The 18,544-nt window shown below is 35.0% G+C and overlaps 2 protein-coding genes and 1 long non-coding RNA gene across 7 annotated transcripts; 2 read left to right on the top strand and 1 right to left on the bottom strand.

The window, feature by feature from the left end:
• Nucleotides 1-256: 256 nt before the first annotated feature.
• On the top strand, nucleotides 257-2,164 carry LOC140867198 (uncharacterized). The gene is made up of 3 exons (XR_012145074.1): nucleotides 257-513; nucleotides 907-1,124; nucleotides 1,690-2,164. It is a non-coding gene; the product is annotated as an uncharacterized lncRNA (long non-coding RNA).
• An 893-nt stretch (nucleotides 2,165-3,057) lies between these two features.
• On the bottom strand, nucleotides 3,058-5,741 carry LOC140865872 (uncharacterized). 4 transcript variants are annotated; one of them, XR_012144744.1, is made up of 6 exons: nucleotides 5,409-5,741; nucleotides 4,655-4,837; nucleotides 4,348-4,558; nucleotides 3,664-4,020; nucleotides 3,486-3,630; nucleotides 3,058-3,412 (listed from the first exon to the last, which is right to left on the bottom strand). XR_012144744.1 is itself a non-coding variant. In XM_073270701.1 (4 exons), exons 1-4 carry the CDS (start codon nucleotides 5,724-5,726, stop codon nucleotides 3,330-3,332), a joined length of 795 nt encoding a protein of 264 aa, XP_073126802.1. In that variant the 5' UTR covers nucleotides 5,727-5,741; the 3' UTR covers nucleotides 3,058-3,329. The 4 variants fall into 4 exon arrangements, 1 of the variants encoding a protein (XP_073126802.1); XR_012144745.1 differs by having other exon boundaries at nucleotides 3,486-3,577; XR_012144743.1 differs by having other exon boundaries at nucleotides 3,486-4,020.
• Nucleotides 5,742-7,857: 2,116 nt separating this feature from the next.
• On the top strand, nucleotides 7,858-10,373 carry LOC140867834 (uncharacterized). Of its 2 annotated transcripts, none has more exons than XM_073272886.1 (8): nucleotides 7,858-7,989; nucleotides 8,259-8,370; nucleotides 8,574-8,673; nucleotides 8,751-8,875; nucleotides 8,991-9,072; nucleotides 9,422-9,579; nucleotides 9,681-9,792; nucleotides 9,878-10,373. In XM_073272886.1, exons 5-8 carry the CDS (start codon nucleotides 9,070-9,072, stop codon nucleotides 10,088-10,090), a joined length of 486 nt encoding a protein of 161 aa, XP_073128987.1. In that variant the 5' UTR covers nucleotides 7,858-7,989; nucleotides 8,259-8,370; nucleotides 8,574-8,673; nucleotides 8,751-8,875; nucleotides 8,991-9,069; the 3' UTR covers nucleotides 10,091-10,373. The 2 variants fall into 2 exon arrangements, with proteins under 2 accessions (XP_073128987.1, XP_073128986.1); XM_073272885.1 differs by having other exon boundaries at nucleotides 8,991-9,266.
• The last annotated feature ends 8,171 nt before the right edge of the window (nucleotides 10,374-18,544 follow it).

The following is an 18,544-nucleotide window of genomic DNA, read 5'->3' as shown; positions in this document are numbered from 1 at the left end:
TCTATTTAAATTTTGATGTTTGCAATTGTGAAATATCCATAATAACCTTTTGACTCATGAAATATATTTTTATTAAAATTATGCTCAGAGTATATTGTGAAATAAATTAAAAAAAATAATAATAATAAATATCCATAATAACCTTGAGTAACACTCCTATAAAATCGTCTCACGGATCAATATTTGTGAGACGGGTAAACCCAATATAAAAAATTAGCCCGTCCGAATGGCAATCAGACGACCCATATTCTAAAGATTAGTCCCGCCTGTCCAACCCATCTTTAATCCCTAATTTGTTGCTGAATTATGCCCCAAATCCATCGAAGATTCTTGGAAATCAACGCATCATCGCAGATTACTCCGATTTCTCTTCATCTTGACATCGTCTGCGCTCTAGCCCTAATCTCCCAACTTCTTATCTTCGAAGCAGAGGACGAGCAAGGTTAGAGGTACGTTGATTGTTCGCATCAAACATTCTGATTTCTGGAGTGCAAGGCCTTGGCGCTGAAATAGGTAGGAGCGATCTGCAAAATTGTGTATAATATGTCAGTTTGTTGCATATGTCGATTATAGTTTTATGAAATACGTGTATGTTTGCGCCATATGAATGTCCGCGCAATATGCTTGTAACACCGAGTGACTACGGCAAACCACCTGAGCCGTAAATGTACTCGAATCCATGCCTGATCGGTATTAAGATGTCAGTTTCTTACAATTTTACTTGTCACATTTCCTCGCATATACGGAGGTTTTATATACATGTTGACTTGATCATTGTTCCACAGTAATGTGGTTTTCTTAAATCTCTAATTATATTTTTTGCAATCTGATGTATAACTTTGAATGTGTTTTTGAGTTCCGGTTCATGTCAATTTGATGAAGGTTTCTGATTTTTGTTGTTTGCAGCGAAGAACCTTATTCTTGTTGGTGTTAAATCGGTTACTCTACATGATGAGGGTTCCGTGGAGTTGTAGGATTTGTCTAGCAGTTTCATCTTCACGTAAGAAGATTTGGGGAAGAACAGGGCTCTTGCTGCTGTCCCCAAACTACAGGAACTCAACAATACTGTCATTATTTCTACACTAACTACCGAGTTAACCAAAGAGAAGCATTCTGATTTTCAGGTGCATTATTTAAAATTTCCTTTTCCTGCAAAATCTTATTTGTATGTTTTGTTCAATTTTATTTTTGTTTATTTAACATTTTTTTATCAGTTGATTGTTTTGTTATCATCAAATCCATGAAGTAGCTATGCATTTTTGTGTTTGGATAGTTCAATAATATAGTATTAATTCACATGGTTCTCTGCTTGAGTCGTCGGCATCTGATTGGAATTGCATAATCTTATGTGTTCAACTGTGTTATGGCCTATGAGCGTTGTTTGTCAATCTATGTGTCTCTCCTCACTACCCTCTTGCAGGTGTATGTCAATCCTCCACACAGGGAGAAACTCTGATAAATTGCGTGTAATTTCCCCAAAATAGAAGGAAATTGGGTACATTGCAATGATACCTTACAAAGTAGTTGATAGAATTCTACACATTCACAAGGTTTTACATGTGACATCTGTTATGTTTTGTACAACAACATGCTAAGCTTATGTTTGCTGCTTAGGCTTTCATTGAAGATTACAAACATTATACTTTATAGTTCTGCTCAGTGATCTTACTAGTCTATTTATGCTTCCAGGCTGTTTTTTTACAAATTTAAGCTTAGAGAAGGCTATTGAATTTGATGATTATCGCCACAAGCATCAGCCTCCTATTGCTTTTATCAAGTCTGAATTTCGAGGTCTTTTTGGAAGTGTATTTTGTGACTTTGGTCCTGAATTTACGGTTTTGATGTCGATGGTGAGGATCCACACACAGGCATTATTGCCTCCATTAGCAATGACAATCCAGCCCTCGTGGCTTGTGTCGATGACGAGAGGCTTGAATTTCAGGATGGAGATTTGGTTGTTTTTTCTGAAGTGCGAGGGATGACAGAATTGAATGATGGAAAATCAAGAAAAGTTAAAAATGATAGGCTTACTCTTTCACCATTGAAGAGGACACTACTGATTATTCTAAAACACAAAAAAAATAGTTGTTATGAGGACGAGTTATTTTGTTGATTTATGTTTGTTTTTTGACTTTTTATTTTTATAATCGTTTTCTCTGTTAAGCAGATATTAGAAAACTAATATATACTTATTTGACTCAAAAGTATCACTTTTTACATGAAAAATATTAGTTTTCATTGCAAAGGTATTACTTTTTATATCAAATTATTACTTTGCAAAAAATTGAGTATCTTGACGACTTAATGACGTTATAATAAATTGAGAATTACTATGGAAATACTAACTCAATACAATGTTATGTGAAATATGTATTGGTTTTTCTGATAGAAATATTAGTTGTTTTGTGAAAAATATTACTTTTATCGTTTGCTAATTTGACATAAAAAATATTATGTTTTTAGTCAAAAATATTATTTTTTCTGTGCAAAGTATTAGTTTTTGTGATAAACGTATTATTTCTAATAATTGTTAATTTAATATAAAAAATATTGCTTTTTCTGATAAAGTATTACTTTTTTTGTTAAAAATATTATATTTTTTTTGAAAAGTATTATTTCTAAAACGTATGCATTTATATGTTATATCAAAATAATGCATGCTTATTTGACATGAAATTAATATTTTTTATATTAAAAGTATGTATTACTTTCCGCATATGCTAATTTGATATAAATAGTATTATTTTTTTAGTCAAAAATATTAGTTTTGCTATTAAAAATATTATTTTTAACGTATTCTAATTTGACGAAGAAAAAAAAAAGAACTAAATTGGTGTGTGTATATACATATTTTTTGAGGTGGGTTTGTTGCGATTACTTGAATTTTTCCTAAAATCACTTTCGTTCCTCCAAATTAAATGAATCGATTTATAAAATTTGTCAAAAAGAACGTTTGGATTAGTATAAATCCGATCACTTCAAAGCTACAATTCAGCAAGCTTGAAAAACTCACTCCTATTCAACTCAAATATTATATCTAATCACATGAAAAAGATATATAAAAGATCTGGACCGAGTGTATAAAAACACAGAAATACGTACTAATCAAAACACTAATATTTAACAGGTTCCTCTCCAACAAAAATTTGATACATTGCGAACTTTATCAATAATTTTAGGATTTCAAATGAACGGAGAACATATTCATCCATCAAAAATTTGATACATGCACACGAATAATTAAAAAAGATCATAACACACACATCCAATGAGACTCGGGGATAGCTCATCATTTTCAAAGATAGCATTTCTTCTTCCACTTATAATCTCTAACAACAGGACTCCGAAGCTAAAGACATCGGATTTTTCTGAGAATCTTCCATGTACTGCATATTCTGGGGCCATGTAGCCACTGCATAACATTAATTCACCATAAGTGACAGAATTAAGCAAGAACATAATAGAATAAAGAACCAAGTGCTCACTATGTTCCAACAACCCTTGTTGTATTGGCTTTGATCTTCTTTTCCTACAAAAATTCTTGCTATTCTGAAATCGGATATTTTCGGATTCAAATCTTCATCCAGTAAGATGTTACTGGCTTTTAGATCTCTATGAACTATTCTTAACCTCGAGTCTCTATGAAGATAAAGAAGACCTCACCTCGATAAATTCCCTCGACAATGATCACTCGTTGTCGCCAATCAAGAAACCTTTGCTTATGCGAGTCCATAAATTTGAATCAAGTCCAAGATTTCATGAAATAATAAGAGAAGAAGAATCTTAACAAAATCCAATACTTTGTTCAGTAGAGCTGGCCTTGCTGTTATTAATCAAGATTTGGGATATAAAGCCGCAACATGGAGCATGCTCACCTATATTTTGTGCTACATCCTAAATTACATCTGCATTTATTTTATGTTGAATAGGCTAAAAACTCCATGAAACCACCTGTATTTGTAAATTGATCTCTGAAACTCCTTGGAGACATTTTTTGTGGTATACGTGCTTCTTGTGCCCCTAGATATGAAATTATTATCCAGAAATTATATTTCTTAAAAACTGAATTTTTCCTTCTGAGTGTGATAGGAACATGAATATGTTCTTTTATAAATTGTTTTTAACACAAATCTCTCCAAAAAAATATTTGAACTTTTGAGGGCTATAAGGTTTACTATCGAGTTTTATCTAACTGATCTTTCAACATGGAGTTTAATTTAATATCTTTGGTACAACGGATGGGCTTCCTAAGCAGCTTAATTGGATTTCATTTCATTATCGCATGACAAAAATTTAGACAGTGATATTGTGGCACCAAATCAGAACAATGCATCATCAATTACTCACCAAAGATATACGCATCCAAGCTTCCATTAGGCATGTATTCATAAACAAGCATATTTTCTTCACACTCCACACAGCAACCAAGCAGTCTTACAAGATTCCGGTGCTGAAGCTTAGAGATCACCGCAACCTCATTTGTCAACTCCTCCACCCCTTGACTGGAGGATCTTGCAATCCTTTTAACTACTATTTCTTGCCCATTCACTAACACCCCCTGCGAATCAACCCATCATCTAATTATTTGATCAATATGTGACAAAAACCTTAAAGTTTAAGTACCTTGTATACTGGACCAAAGCTCGAATCTTACAATATTATCGAAGATCTCTCCTCCAGTAACAAATTCCATAACGATGAATATCTTGGTCTTGATCGCCATAACCTGAACACAAACAAGAATTTCCCGTACAAGCGAACAACAGATACTAACCTCGTACAAGCGAACAACATTGTGATGTTTTATCAATTTCATCGTAGCGATTTCCCATCTAATCTGCCAAATTTATGCATAACATATATCATATCCACCATAACAAGATCTATCAAAATTGGCAACTTTAACAAGAGGACTGGATTACCTTTTAAGGCACAAAGGTAAAACTATCTTTCAAAATCTGAAACCAAAATTGTTTTATGAAACCAAAATTGCTTTTTGATTTCGGTTCAACTAGAATCAAAACTTATGGTTCAATTTTTTTCTCAAATTCTACAAACAAAGAAGAATTCCAACCAAAAAACCATAAAATTCTTCAATCCAATCGAAAATTAACAACGCAAAAACATAACACCTTAAATCCATACGAAAATTCCAACAAAAAAAAAAACTAGAAATCGAATAAAAAAATCCATAATTTTGAGAAGGATTCTTGGAAAAGCTACCTTACGAGGTGGAAGACAGAAAAAGATTTAAAAAAAATGCTCAACCGAGAAGAAAACAAACGATTTTGAGAGGATTCGTGATTCCTAACGTTTATGAAATTGGGTTCATATCAGATCTCTTCGATTTCAGGAAAAAAAAAAGGCATTTTAAGCTGTCTATCTGAAAATTACAACAAAATTCTCACCCGATGAGTTTCGTTCTTCGATGTTGGCAACGAGGTTCTTATCGGATTCGGAGGATGATAGCGATTCCTGATGGGGCTACGAGTGCGAATCTGCAATGGCTTCGCAGGTTTAGTACATCCCGCCGGCGCCGGCAGGGCTGCGGACATTACCCTGCGAATGACGTGGCGGGTTATGTGTAACGGTGACGTGTAACTCAACCAATCATGAGCCGTCACTTGCATGGCACTACCACCCTGCCGATAGCATATACTCAACCGGCTTGGCAGTTGAATTTCGAAGGAGGGCGATGGTGTTGGGCATTTGTTTAGTCGATCCATTGAGATTATAATCGGATCGGGTCATAGCGTTAGAATTATGGATCATAATAACCTTTTGGACTAATGAAATGTTCTCCATTAAAATTATGCTCAGGCTATATTGTGAAATAAATTAAAAATAATAATAATAATAATAAATATAAATTAGTATGAATGTTTGCACCTCATTAAATTAAAAATAATAATAATAATTAAAAAAATTTATACTTATTAAAAAAAACACAAAATGCTTTGCTTTATAAATAACAAATGAGTAATTAAATTAAAAATTAAAAAAAATATTTAAACATATGAATTATTGATAAATTTGCATATTCATGATACATATATAAACTATATATATATATATGAAAGTTAAAATAATTAATATAAAGTTAACTGCAATATAATACGATGAAATGGTATTTTATTATAGAGAAACTTTATACCACTACACATATTTTATAATTAAATCGTTTTTAATCAAACTTTATTAAATTATTGTATGCTTTAATCTAATCATTCTCGTTGAAATATATAGTCTATTTACTTTATCTAATATAATAAATATTATGTACAAATAAAAATTTTAAACACATAAAATTATTTTAAATATTTACATTTTTTTAATCTAAAATACAATTTTATCGTGTTTTATCTCGTATGAACCTTCTATTAATGAATACTTATAGAACTTATAGTTATTTCTCGCTAACGTAGATTATGAATTTAACATTATAATTTCAAAATTATATACGAAGAAAATTTAAAAATACACATTATCATAAATAAATTCAAATATATCTGATTTTGAATACTCATAATCTTGGCACATAAATTTTAAAAGTTGTCGCTTCTTTATTTTTTTTAAAAAATTAAACTATGAACTATTCAAAAAAAAAAAACAAAATGCTATTAATATTTTTCGTTTGATTAATGATATTTTATATTTTATTTTATTTATAGTGAGTTTTATTGGAAATTTACATCACCATCATTTTTTATTATTACAAAATTCATGTGTTTTTTTCTCACTTATATTTTTTGGCCAATAACATTACAATTATAACATGCCCATTGCCATGAAGAAACTCTAAATGATATATATTTTTTATTAATACGCAATAGTTCATGTATCAAATGAAATTTCACTGAATAAATTAACTACTTCAATATGATGATACAAAATATTAACACATGAATCGTGGACATTATTATATTTAATTTTTATAACGTAAGAATTGAAAAAGAAAATATTAATTGTTGCTTTACATGCATATCATGAAAATTTATTCCCAATAATTTCATTTTCTCTATAATAATAATTAACTAAAATTACATACACTATATAGATATTTAAAAAAATAATAATAATAATCGGCACCCTCTCTTTTGTAGAGGGCCTCTTGGCGGTCAACATATATGGCTTCATTGGAATATGAACCTTCTTAAAATTTCAAGCTTTCGATAAATCGAAGATTAATTTTAGGTTCATTAATCATTATTACTTATTAGATACAATTTTTTATCTCCTAAATAAATATTATAATTATAAATTAATTAATCAATACGAATATATGTCAAAAAATTAATTTATCAAATATATATGACAACTTAATTATTACAAAACAATGCATAAAAGTTAACATTATATAAATTAAATATGTTTTACAATTTTAATTTAATTAACATAATAATTTTTAAAAATAAAATATGCATCTCATCGAAAATAATAATGATATCTGGAATAAAAAAGTTGATCGTTTGAAAAATTGAACGACCAAGAAATCCATTAAACCACCTTATATATTAATACAAACGAGTTTCTTCAGGATAAATATATTAAAAAAAACATTGCAATTCAAACTTCTCCTAGTCTACAAACTTTGAAAAGTTTGATCATAAATAATATTTTATCTCACAGAAAATAATGTGATAAGAATGCGGGGAAATCTAAAAAAAGATCGCCTATCATTCCAAAGGTCATCCATAAAAAAAAATTATAAAAAAAAAACCTTGTATAAATACAAGATAATCGATCCATATCAAAACCTGCAAATAACAAACAAAGAATTATCAATACTATAATATAATATATTATCTCAAATTATCTCATCCTAAATACAAAAGTACTATGGAAAATCTAGATATTATTCATATCAGTTCTTTGAAGGAGAATCAAAAAGATATTATTGTTAAAGTCATCGTTCTTCGACAAAGAAACCGCACTTCAGTAAAGCAAAGCACGATATCAATCCGCAAGCTCATTTTGCTCGATGAACAGGTTCAAATTCTACTACATACAATTATTTATATTCACTAACTCAAAATCTCAATACACTATTGTATGTTTTCATTGACAAATATAATTTTAATACTCATGTATTTCGACAACATGGAACAATGATACATGGACTTCTATTATCAAATACGATAGAACAATTTCAAGACCAATTTATCACCAATAGGAGCTATCGTATTTGCAATCCAAAGGTACAGAAGATAAACATACAATTTTCGAATGTTAACCCAAAATTCGAACTGGTTTTACAGGAGAAAACGAGAGTCGTCGACATACAACCCAGCTCATTAAATTGGGAAATAAACTACAACTGTAAGGAATTTTCGGAAGTGAAAAATACATCAACAAACGGCAAAGACATTGGTAAGAATCCTCGTATTTTTCACTCTTTTATTTTTATTTTATATTTATTTATATATTTATTTTTATTTTATATTTATTTATATATTTATATTTATTTATATATTTATATTTATTATTTATATTTATTATTATTTATATTACATAGATGTATAATATACATACTAAACCAAAAACGTTTGCTGACAAATTTCTTTTACATTTAGATATCATAGGAATTGTGAAGACAGTAAAGCATTTATACGTTTTCAATAGGGACGAAAAAGGTCAAGGATACAAAAGAAAAATAACGTTGATGAATTCATTGTAAGTTAAAGATAAATAAATACTTATATTCCAATATCACTAATTCACTATAATAACAAACTCAATTTTTTTAATAGGTTGGACAGAATCACAATAATTTTATGGGATGATCTTGCAATAAATGAAGGACAACTCCTTGAGATCAACAAAAGCAATAACCCAATAGTGGCATTTTTTAACATGAAAACAAACATCTATGGAGGTAATTCAAAATAGCCATAAAATTTATTAAATTCATTTCTGTTCATGGTTCTCTACTACAATTTCAAATTCATTTCTGCTCATGGTTTTTATTTCAATTTCATTCAAATTTTTAGGTACAACACAACTACGATTTGCGACAACAACCGGAATGCTTCACAATCCATATTGTATTCAATCTGAGAGGCTTAAGTCATGGTGTGCACTTTAATTTACAACTCCAAATTTTATATATCAATTACTTTTCGGATTTCTTAACACTTCTTTAACAGGTTGCAGATGAATGACAACAAAAAAAAACATGAATGAAATGTATATCTCCAAGTTTATTGCGGACTCAAAACAACTCACTTTTAAGCAACTACTAAATGAAAAAAAATATTTTTCCAAAGGTATAAACTCTTTTTTTCACTTCATATACAACAAAACTTAGAATAACATTTTATAAGGACTATCACAATAGAAAAAACAAAACCATGATGAATAAAATTGCAATATGAATTCACTAACACTTATTATTTCTCCCCTCAAATTTCTACTATGTCAGAATCTTTTCTATTGGTTTGAATCAACAATATATAAGATCGAGAATAAGTCAAATCCATGGTATGAAGCTTGTGGAAACTGTTTGAAAGCTATTACCAAAACAAGTAATGGAAACAATTGCAAGCGTTGTGTCACTGTCAAACTCAATATAATTCCCAGGTAAACTTCAAAATTGATGTAATGTATATATTTTATTTTAATTTTAATTTTTATTAAAAGCAATTATGACATTTTTTTATAAAACTAATAAACATTCATAGGTATCGTTTAACTCTACTCGTACAAGAGGATGACCTGATAGCAAGATTGACATTATTTGAAGAAGCTGCAACAATGTTGATTGGTTTACAAGTAAATGAGTTCATTAACCAGGTAAAACTTCTACTCTTACTAGCGACAACATATAATTCTATAGATATAATGTTGACAATCTAAATCCACATAAATGTAACAACAGGAAGAGGCTCTCGACAAATATCTACAACGTTTCGAGCAACAAAAAGATGAAAAATACAAGTTTCTGTTCAAATTGGACCACAATGTTGAAGACAAAAACCAATCATTGTCCATCATAGTAGAAGCATTGGAAAAATCAAATGCCCAGCCAAAGAATGTCAACGAAGAGAAGAAGAGAAAAGCAAAACAACGAGCCATGGACATCCCAGAATAAAAAATCAGAAGGCTTCAACAACAAATGAAGAGAAAGAAACATGCCAAAGCAATTCAATTGAAATACGAGACGATGAAAAAATATCATCATTTTTCCGAAGAAGCAAGAAACTATCAAGACATGAAAAGAAGCTCAAGGATCAAGAAACAAAGATTAAGCAAGAAAAGCTTTAAAAATACTTCTACTCATTTTTCCCAAATTTCATCACTGTAATGATTTGGACCATTACTTAATTTAAAACAATATCACCTACAATTATGAATTCTTTTACACAAATTTGAAGCCTCACGTGCAACACACATGTACCTTACTAGTAGTTCATAAGTATGTATAAAGTGTCATGAAAATGGTAACAGAGCTAAGATATTTTCTTTCAAACATATAAAATTATTATTACTCTGTAACTTACTTAGTAGAGAAGGAAATTTTTCCTCAAATTATGGATCCGAACATATTCTCGAGATTTTTTATTTTCGGGATTTATTCCAAAATTTTGGAATATTTTAAACAATGAGATCTAACTAAGGTTAGATATTAGAAAGAGTAGGAAATCAATCAGAATACTAAGGTAAATTATGATTCAAAGTCATAAATTCTTAGAATTATTCCAGATTCATCTATGATCTCGAAAAATTTTAGAGAAATTTAAAAAACAGTACAAAATTATGGCAACCAGCTACATTATGTATCACAACAAATTGAAAGTATCATTAAAAGCCAGAAGAAATTCTGAAAACTTTAAAGGATATTCGAACAAAGATACAAAACCTAGAACGATGACCTAGTTTAGTCAAATGATCACGAGAGGAAAATTATCACCATCATTTGCTACATAACCTCTTTTATATCAAAGGAGAAAAGCCAAGTGGTGCAGAAACCTATAATCGACAAAGAGAAATTGATCAATGTTATCAAAATTGTCTCAGAAAAGAAAATCTGATGACGACTTTAGAAATGATTGGTCTTGAGGATCTACATGACCTAGCAGAATCATTTGTAAATCTCAAGTTCGTAGACTAAAAATGAACACAACCGGGGGTTTTCAATCCCTAATAACACAGATTGCACAAATAGAAGAAAGTGTGGGATCACGCAACACAAATATAGGAGAAAACCATATGGACATTGTAGTAACTCAGATTCCATTTTAAGATAATAATATGATAAACATGATTAAGGGTTGGTAATTAATCAATTTCGGAGTGTTATTGGACTTCGGAAGAGAATTTGGGCTTTTGACTTTGGGCCGGATCGGAAGCTCCGAACCCAGATCGGAAGCTCCGATCCCAGCCACTTCGGAAGCTCAGCGGAAGCACCGAGATCGGAAGCTCCGATCCTGGAACGGACGTTCCGATCTCCAGCTGCCAGCAATGCTCGATGACTCAGCCGCGAGTTTTGACAAGGGTTGAACGTAGAGCAGATCGGAAGCCCCGATCGCCCGATCGGAAGTTCCAATCCCGACATGTCACACATGCATGCAATGAGCTAGATCAGAAGCTCCGATCCTAAAATCGGAAGTTCCGATCCTGGCCGGAAATTTTGCCTATAAATAGGGCTTCTCAGATTCATTTCTAAATACGAATTCCCGAGTTTCTTTCTTTAGTTATATAGTGTGAGATATACACTTGAGGGCCCTATCGGTTATAATAGAGGTTCTGGAATAACCAAGGTGTGGTTATAGTCATCCGGGACTAGCGACTCCAAAGGGCTTACTACGGATGAAGGTATGGTCTGGGAATCTATTTAAGTTTTGGGAGTACTTATTAGCTTAGTTAAGGCTTATAAAATTTATATAGTGATACGGTGAACTTTTGAATATAGGCTTGGAACCTAGGATCCTACTATACTTGAACTAGCCTAGAGGTACGTACACATTGACTGAGATTGCCAGCGAGTATACATGTTTATATGTTGCATTTATTTGGCATTATTATATGGCATGATATATGATTTATCGTTTTTTATATTCATATGTCATGTGCATATACACGTTGAGCCTATACCTTGTTATACCTGACTATAGAGCCGCTCAGCTCTATACTCGATAGTCTGTCACTGAGATTACCGCGACGGCGAGGGCATTTATGTCTGTCTACTCTGGTGTACTAGACGAGTGTGGTTGCACCCAGAGGTTGATCCGTGCGGTGGCAGCACTCATGTGGCGCCGGTACTGAGCATGACTTTTCAGATGACCCTTTACCAGTCATCATGTTGCATGCATTATATACATATGTTTACTCATGTCTATGTACTGGGCGTTAGCGCTCACGTCCTAGTTGTTATCTTGGACACCCTATTCTATGGGGCAGGTCGCAGGATGGACGGAGCCGGTAGTTCGAGGCAGGACTAGGGAGCCGGATCTTTTCAAGGGAATTTATACAGCAGGATTTGTTTTAGCTGTATAATGTTTACTTTTAAGTATTTCGATTTGGTTGTATCACTACAGATTTAAGCCTGGATTATGTTACTAAGCTGATATGTAAATTTAAGTTTCCGCACGTTTTACTTTGTTAAGTTATTTTGCTGTATTAAGTTTAATGCATGCTATTAGTTGCCAGTTAGTAGGTGATACCATGCAGGGTCACTACATTTTTGGTATCAGAGCATGCTTAGATTTTGGGATTAGTACTTGGAATTTAGTTTAGTCTTGAGTAATTCTTGCGCATTGGTATTTTAATGTACAATTCTTTTCAGGATATGGCTGACGAGAGTCACGGTAGTGTTGGCCAGGGAGGTGGTCATCATCATCGTCGCCATCATCATCAGGATGATCGACATCGTCATCATGAGGGTAGACGTCGCTACTCTATCAATAAATTTATGCAATTAGGACCGAAACCCTTGGTGGGAGGCGAGAATCCTGAACAAGCGAGGAGTTGGATGTCTAAACTCGAGAGTACTTTTCGTGCTTTCGATTGCACTGAGGATCAGAAATTGGAAGTTCTAGAATTTGTTCTAGAGGATCGAGCACGTTTTTGGTGGGATGCCAAAGCTGCTCAGGCACGTACTGAGAGAGGACAGGTGACTTGGGGGGATTTCTGTCGGGAGTTCTAAAAATTGTATTTTCCTCCGGCTGTTCGCCAAGCACGATCGATGGAGTTGCTTACTCTGAGGCAAGGATCAATGACTATTGATCAATATCAGCAACGATTTCTTGATCTGCTACCTTTCAGTCCTCATATCAATGAGAGTGATGCATCGAAGTATGATATCTTTCTACAAGGTTTGAACCAAGATATCTACTCTCAGGTTGTCGTCTGTGATGACCCGGTATCTTTTGAGACTTTGGTAAACCGTTGCCGTCTTGTGGAGACTAGAAACAGGCGGGCACAGTTGATGATGTCAGCACAGCCTAGTGGATCTTTTGAGCCTCGAGCTCAATCTGTTGTGCAATCTGGACCTATGTCTTCTTCTACTCCTACTACTTCATCTGGATCTCGTGGTTCACGAGGTATGTTCCGTTTTGGGAAGAAGAATAAGAAGGAGGAGTTTTGTAGTCATTGTGGAGGGAAGCATCCTGCAGCTTCATGTCGGAGAGCTACTGGTGCTTGTTATATTTTCGGTCAGCAGGGACATCTGCGGAGAGATTGTCCTCAGCGCATGGGTTCTGCTAGTGGATCGGGATCACAAGTTGGATCTCAGGCTTCTATTGTTGTGACGCCCCGTTTTTATCTTAAATGAGTTTATTTGAGTTAATCGGAGATTGCAGAGTTCACGAGCCGACTTGATTTTGATCAGGGTCCTTTTTGCAAATTTTGGAAATTTCAGGGACTAAAACGCAAATAATGGATTTGTTATATTATCTACTCAACTTTTGACTTTTCTCATTCATCCTTCTCCTTCCTTAGCCGGCTCCTCCTCCATTGAAACGCCCCATCTCCTTTTCAAGCTTTTGGATTTCCGTCCGAGCTCGATCCGGCCGTTAGAAATTATTTCTGAAGACAGTTTAGCGATCACTGCAGCGAGAGCTCCGTTATACCGTAAGTTTTTCAACGATCAGATACATTCTAGTTTTTGGATGTTGTTAGAATCGATTTAGATTCGAGTATGTTGTTCTCTACAGAGTTCTGATCGTTTATTATCTGTCAGTTTTGAAATAGAGCGACGTTCGGATTTGTTATGATTTTTGGAAGCCATTTTCGAAAATCATGGTTTTGAGATTTGTTGGGTTTGTCTTGTTGTTGTTGTATTAGCATTGAATTGAGTTGTTATCAGTATTGAACTGCTGTCTGCGTTGCCGGTTGTTCAGTTATAGCCGTTATGCCGTCGGTTTGAGTTTTTGGAGATTTTGAACCGTTTTTGAGTTTGAACTTGGCTTGTAAGTTGATCGTGGTTATTGATCAATCATCTCTTGTATCTGAACAGATTCGTTCGGAGTTGTCAAGCCCAGAGTTAGCAGCTGTTTGATCGTTTCAGAGAATTGGACGAAGAACGGTATAAAGAGTTTTCCTTGAACCGTTGCCTTGTTGTTGTTAGATTGTGTAGTTGTTTATACAATCTCTTTTGTAGCTTATCCAGAGTTGGAGCTACTGCATTGAAAGGTAAAAGCAGTCATCGTAGCGGGATAGCATACTCGGGACTGTGGTTCTCGAGTTTTCCCTTTTGAAATCTCATACTTGCATCTACACTTGTTCTAGCATGAGGAACTTGTGTATTGTTTGATTGTATTGGTTTTGTTAAAAGGATTATGTTTTATGTTTCTGTTATGCATTCATCTTGAGCCAATCTTGTTTCAGCGGGCAGAACCATCCTTTTTGTTTAGACGTTTGGGAACTATGATTGAGTGGCCCAGGTCGTAGTCGTTTCGTCTGGTGCTAGCATACTCATTATAGTTGCTCAAAGTCTAGAGGAGTGAGATACGTGGCACTACCTCGATTGGGAGAGTCGGTGAGTTGTTACGTGATCTTATCCTCGGGATCCCAAAGGCACAGCAGCAATCCCTCGTTATCAGATTTGATATCCCTGTTTAAAGACATGTATTTCATTACGATGTTATTGAGTTCGTTATTGTATTGAAAGCATGTTTGTTACTTGTATTACTTGTTATGTTGCTTTTACTGGGAATGTCGTTCTCACCGGTTATCCGGCTGTTGCTTTGTTTTGTATGTGTACTTGGCAACAGGTGGGGCAGGAACAAGTCAGAAGAGGCATGGTTAGCTTCGAGGGCAAGTAGTAGGAGTGAGACTCGGTTTAGAAGTCGAAGTAGCATGTTTATCTAGTTTAAGATTGAAGCATGTTAGAACTCGAACTTGATATGTTTTGTTATTCGAATTAGTTTGTATTCGGATTGTAATATGAAATCGAAGTATGTTGTTGTCGTATCGATTTAGACTTCTGGTTGTTTTTAGGCCTTCTGAAAGCATGACTTGTTATGGCATGTTTCCCTACACCCTGTTATTGCATATGTATTTGAAGGCATGTCGGACCAAGCGCGGAATCCTTTCTTTATTTTCTGCAGCCTGAGCATTTTCTGCCCAGGCCTTCCGCGCGCGGGCGAGGCGTTCCTCGCGCGCGCGCGAGGCCTCTGTTGGGCCTCTGAATTGTTTGCCCACGCGTGCGCGAGCTTGGTACCTCGCGCGGGCGCGAGCCTTTGGTTGGTCTCGGTTGTTGAAGCCCGCGCACGCGCGAGCTTGGTTCCTCGCGCAGGCGCGCGGCGTTTAAAAAAAAAAAAAAAAAACTTTGAATTGTTTTACTCTTGGATTCTTGTTCGCTTAATTGTTGTTTAATCCGAGATTAGTGGTTTAGAATCGAGGTCTCACAATTGTTCCACGTCAGCAGCCAGCACCACAGAGTTCTTCTGGTTATCGTCCCCAGACTCAAGGGCAGGTGTTTACTCTGTCTCAGGAGCAGGCTACAGAGGGAAGCGATCGCATGTTGGCAGGTACCTTCCTGTTATGTGGTATTCCTGCACTTGTATTAATTGATACTGGAGCATCGCATTCCTTTATTTCTAGTCGCTTTGTTAAGAGACATAGATTACCTTATGTATCATTAGATATGGATTTAGTTGTATCTACTCCGTTGGAGCAAGAGATAGTAACTAAGCATCTAGTGATGGGTTGCCTTCTGGAGTTAGAGGGTAATGTGTTAGCAGCTAATTTGATGATATTAGCGATGACAGATTTTGACTGTATCTTGGGAATAGATATGCTGACTTTGTATCATGCTACTATGGATTGTTATCAGCGTCTGGTACAGTTTCATCCGGTTGAGGGTGATAGCTGGTATTTTTATGGTGAGGGTGCGCGACCTCCGATGCCACTTGTTTCGGCTCTGAAGGCATGTCATGTCTTGGAGTCAGGTGGGGAGGGCTACCTCATCTATGCAGTTGATATGTCCACGAGTAGTACGGGTATTGATCAGTTACCGGTTGTCAGCGAGTTTTCTGATGTATTCCCTGATGAGATTCCTGGTTTCCTCCGGTGCGAGAGGTTGAATTTGGTATTGATTTAGTACCAGGAACTACGCCTATATCCCGAGCACCTTATCGTCTGGCACCTTCAGAGATGAGGGAATTGAAACAGCAGTTACAGGATTTGCTTGATAAGGGATATATTCGTCCGAGTGTTTCTCCGTGGGGAGCACCTATTTTATTTGTCAAGAAAAAAGATGGATCGATGCGATTATGTATTGATTACAGGCAATTGAATCATGTCACCATCAAGAATAAGTATCCTTTGCCGCGGATTGATGATCTGTTCGATCAACTACAGGGTACTTCTATTTACTCCAAGATAGATCTGAGATCTGGATATCATCAGATGCGGGTACGAGACTCAGATATATCTACGACTGCTTTTAGGACCAGATACGGGCATTATGAATTTCTGGTAATGTCATTCGGTTTGACGAATGCACCGGCAGTCTTTATGAATCTGATGAATCAGGTATTTCGAGAATATCTGGATAGATTTGTCATCGTCTTCATTGATGATATTCTTGTATATTCTCATGATAAGGATGAGCATGCACAACATCTAAGGATTGTTTTACAGACGTTACGAGATAAGCAGATGTATGCGAAATTGAGCAAGTGTGAATTCTGGCTTGATCGGGTAGTGTTTCTCGGTCATGTGATTTCTAATGAAGGGATATCTGTTGATCCTAGTAAGATAGAGGCAGTGCTGAACTGGTCTCGTCTGACAACGGTTGCTGAGATTCGTAGTTTCTTGGGTCTAGCTGGATATTACCGTCGGTTCATCGAGAATTTTGCACAGTTGGCCAGACCTTTGACATAGCTTACACGAAAAGATGTTACCTTCATATAGTCCTCGGATTGTGAGGAGTCATTTCACGAGCTGCGTAGACGTCTTACTACTGCACCTGTGCTAGTTCTACCTTCTGGATCAGGAGGTTATGTTGTCTATACTGATGCCTCTGGTCAGGGGTTAGGATGTGTTCTGACACAGCATGGACATGTTATTGCCTATGCTTCTCGACAGTTGAAGACGCATGAGAGTAATTATCCAGTACATGATCTCGAATTAGCCGCCATTGTATTTGCGCTCAAGATTTGGAGGCATTACCTTTATGGCGAGAAATTTGAGATATTCACGGATCACAAGAGTCTGAAATATTTATTCACTCAGGCGGAGTTGAATATGCGACAGAGACGCTGGATGGATCTTCTGAAGGATTATGATTGTGAAATCAAATATCATCCAGGTTCTGTTAATCTTACTGCTGATGCCTTAAGTCGGCAGGTGAGACTTTCTGCACTTCAGACTAGTGAAGTATCTCATATGATTCAAGAGTGTTGTTCATTGAGTTATACGCTCAAGCACAAGAAAGGGAGAAATGGGATTCGATTGTATACTATTCTATCTGAGCCAGCATTGTATTCTCGGATCAGAGATGCTCAGATATCTGATGTTAAGACTCAGCGTTTGGCACGTCTAGCCAATGGATTTAATACATCTGGATTCCATTTTCAGGCAGATGGTTTATTGTGCTTATCTAATCGAGTGGTTGTACCTAATAATGCGGAGCTCAGGAATAATATTCTTTCTCAAGCTCACAGGAGTCGATTATCAGTTCATCCTGGTAGCATGAAAATGTATAAGGACTTGCGAACTAGATTCTAGTGGAAAGGGATGAAGCGAAGTGTGTATCAATTTGATTCAAGATGTTTGGTTTGTCAACAGATCAAGGCTGAACATCGACGACCGGGTGGATTACTGCAGAATCTTGAGATTCCCGAATGGAAGTGGGAGCACGTAACTATGGACTTTGTTACCCACTTGCCTATGACTTCACGTCAGTGTGATGCTATCTGGGTTGTCGTTGACCGTTTGACGAAATCAGCACACTTTATTCCTTATAACCGGGAGTATTCTTATGATCGCATGACACGTTTATACATCCACGAGATAGTGCGATTACATAGGATTCCAGTGAGCATAGTCAGTGATAGAGATCCGCGATTTACCTTACGTTTTTGGGGTAGTTTTCAGG

The sequence above is a fragment of the Henckelia pumila genome, chromosome 4, assembly GCF_033568475.1.
Source record: "Henckelia pumila isolate YLH828 chromosome 4, ASM3356847v2, whole genome shotgun sequence".
Taxonomy (NCBI): Eukaryota; Viridiplantae; Streptophyta; class Magnoliopsida; order Lamiales; family Gesneriaceae; genus Henckelia; species Henckelia pumila.
This window is presented reverse-complemented; position numbering and strand designations above follow the sequence as displayed.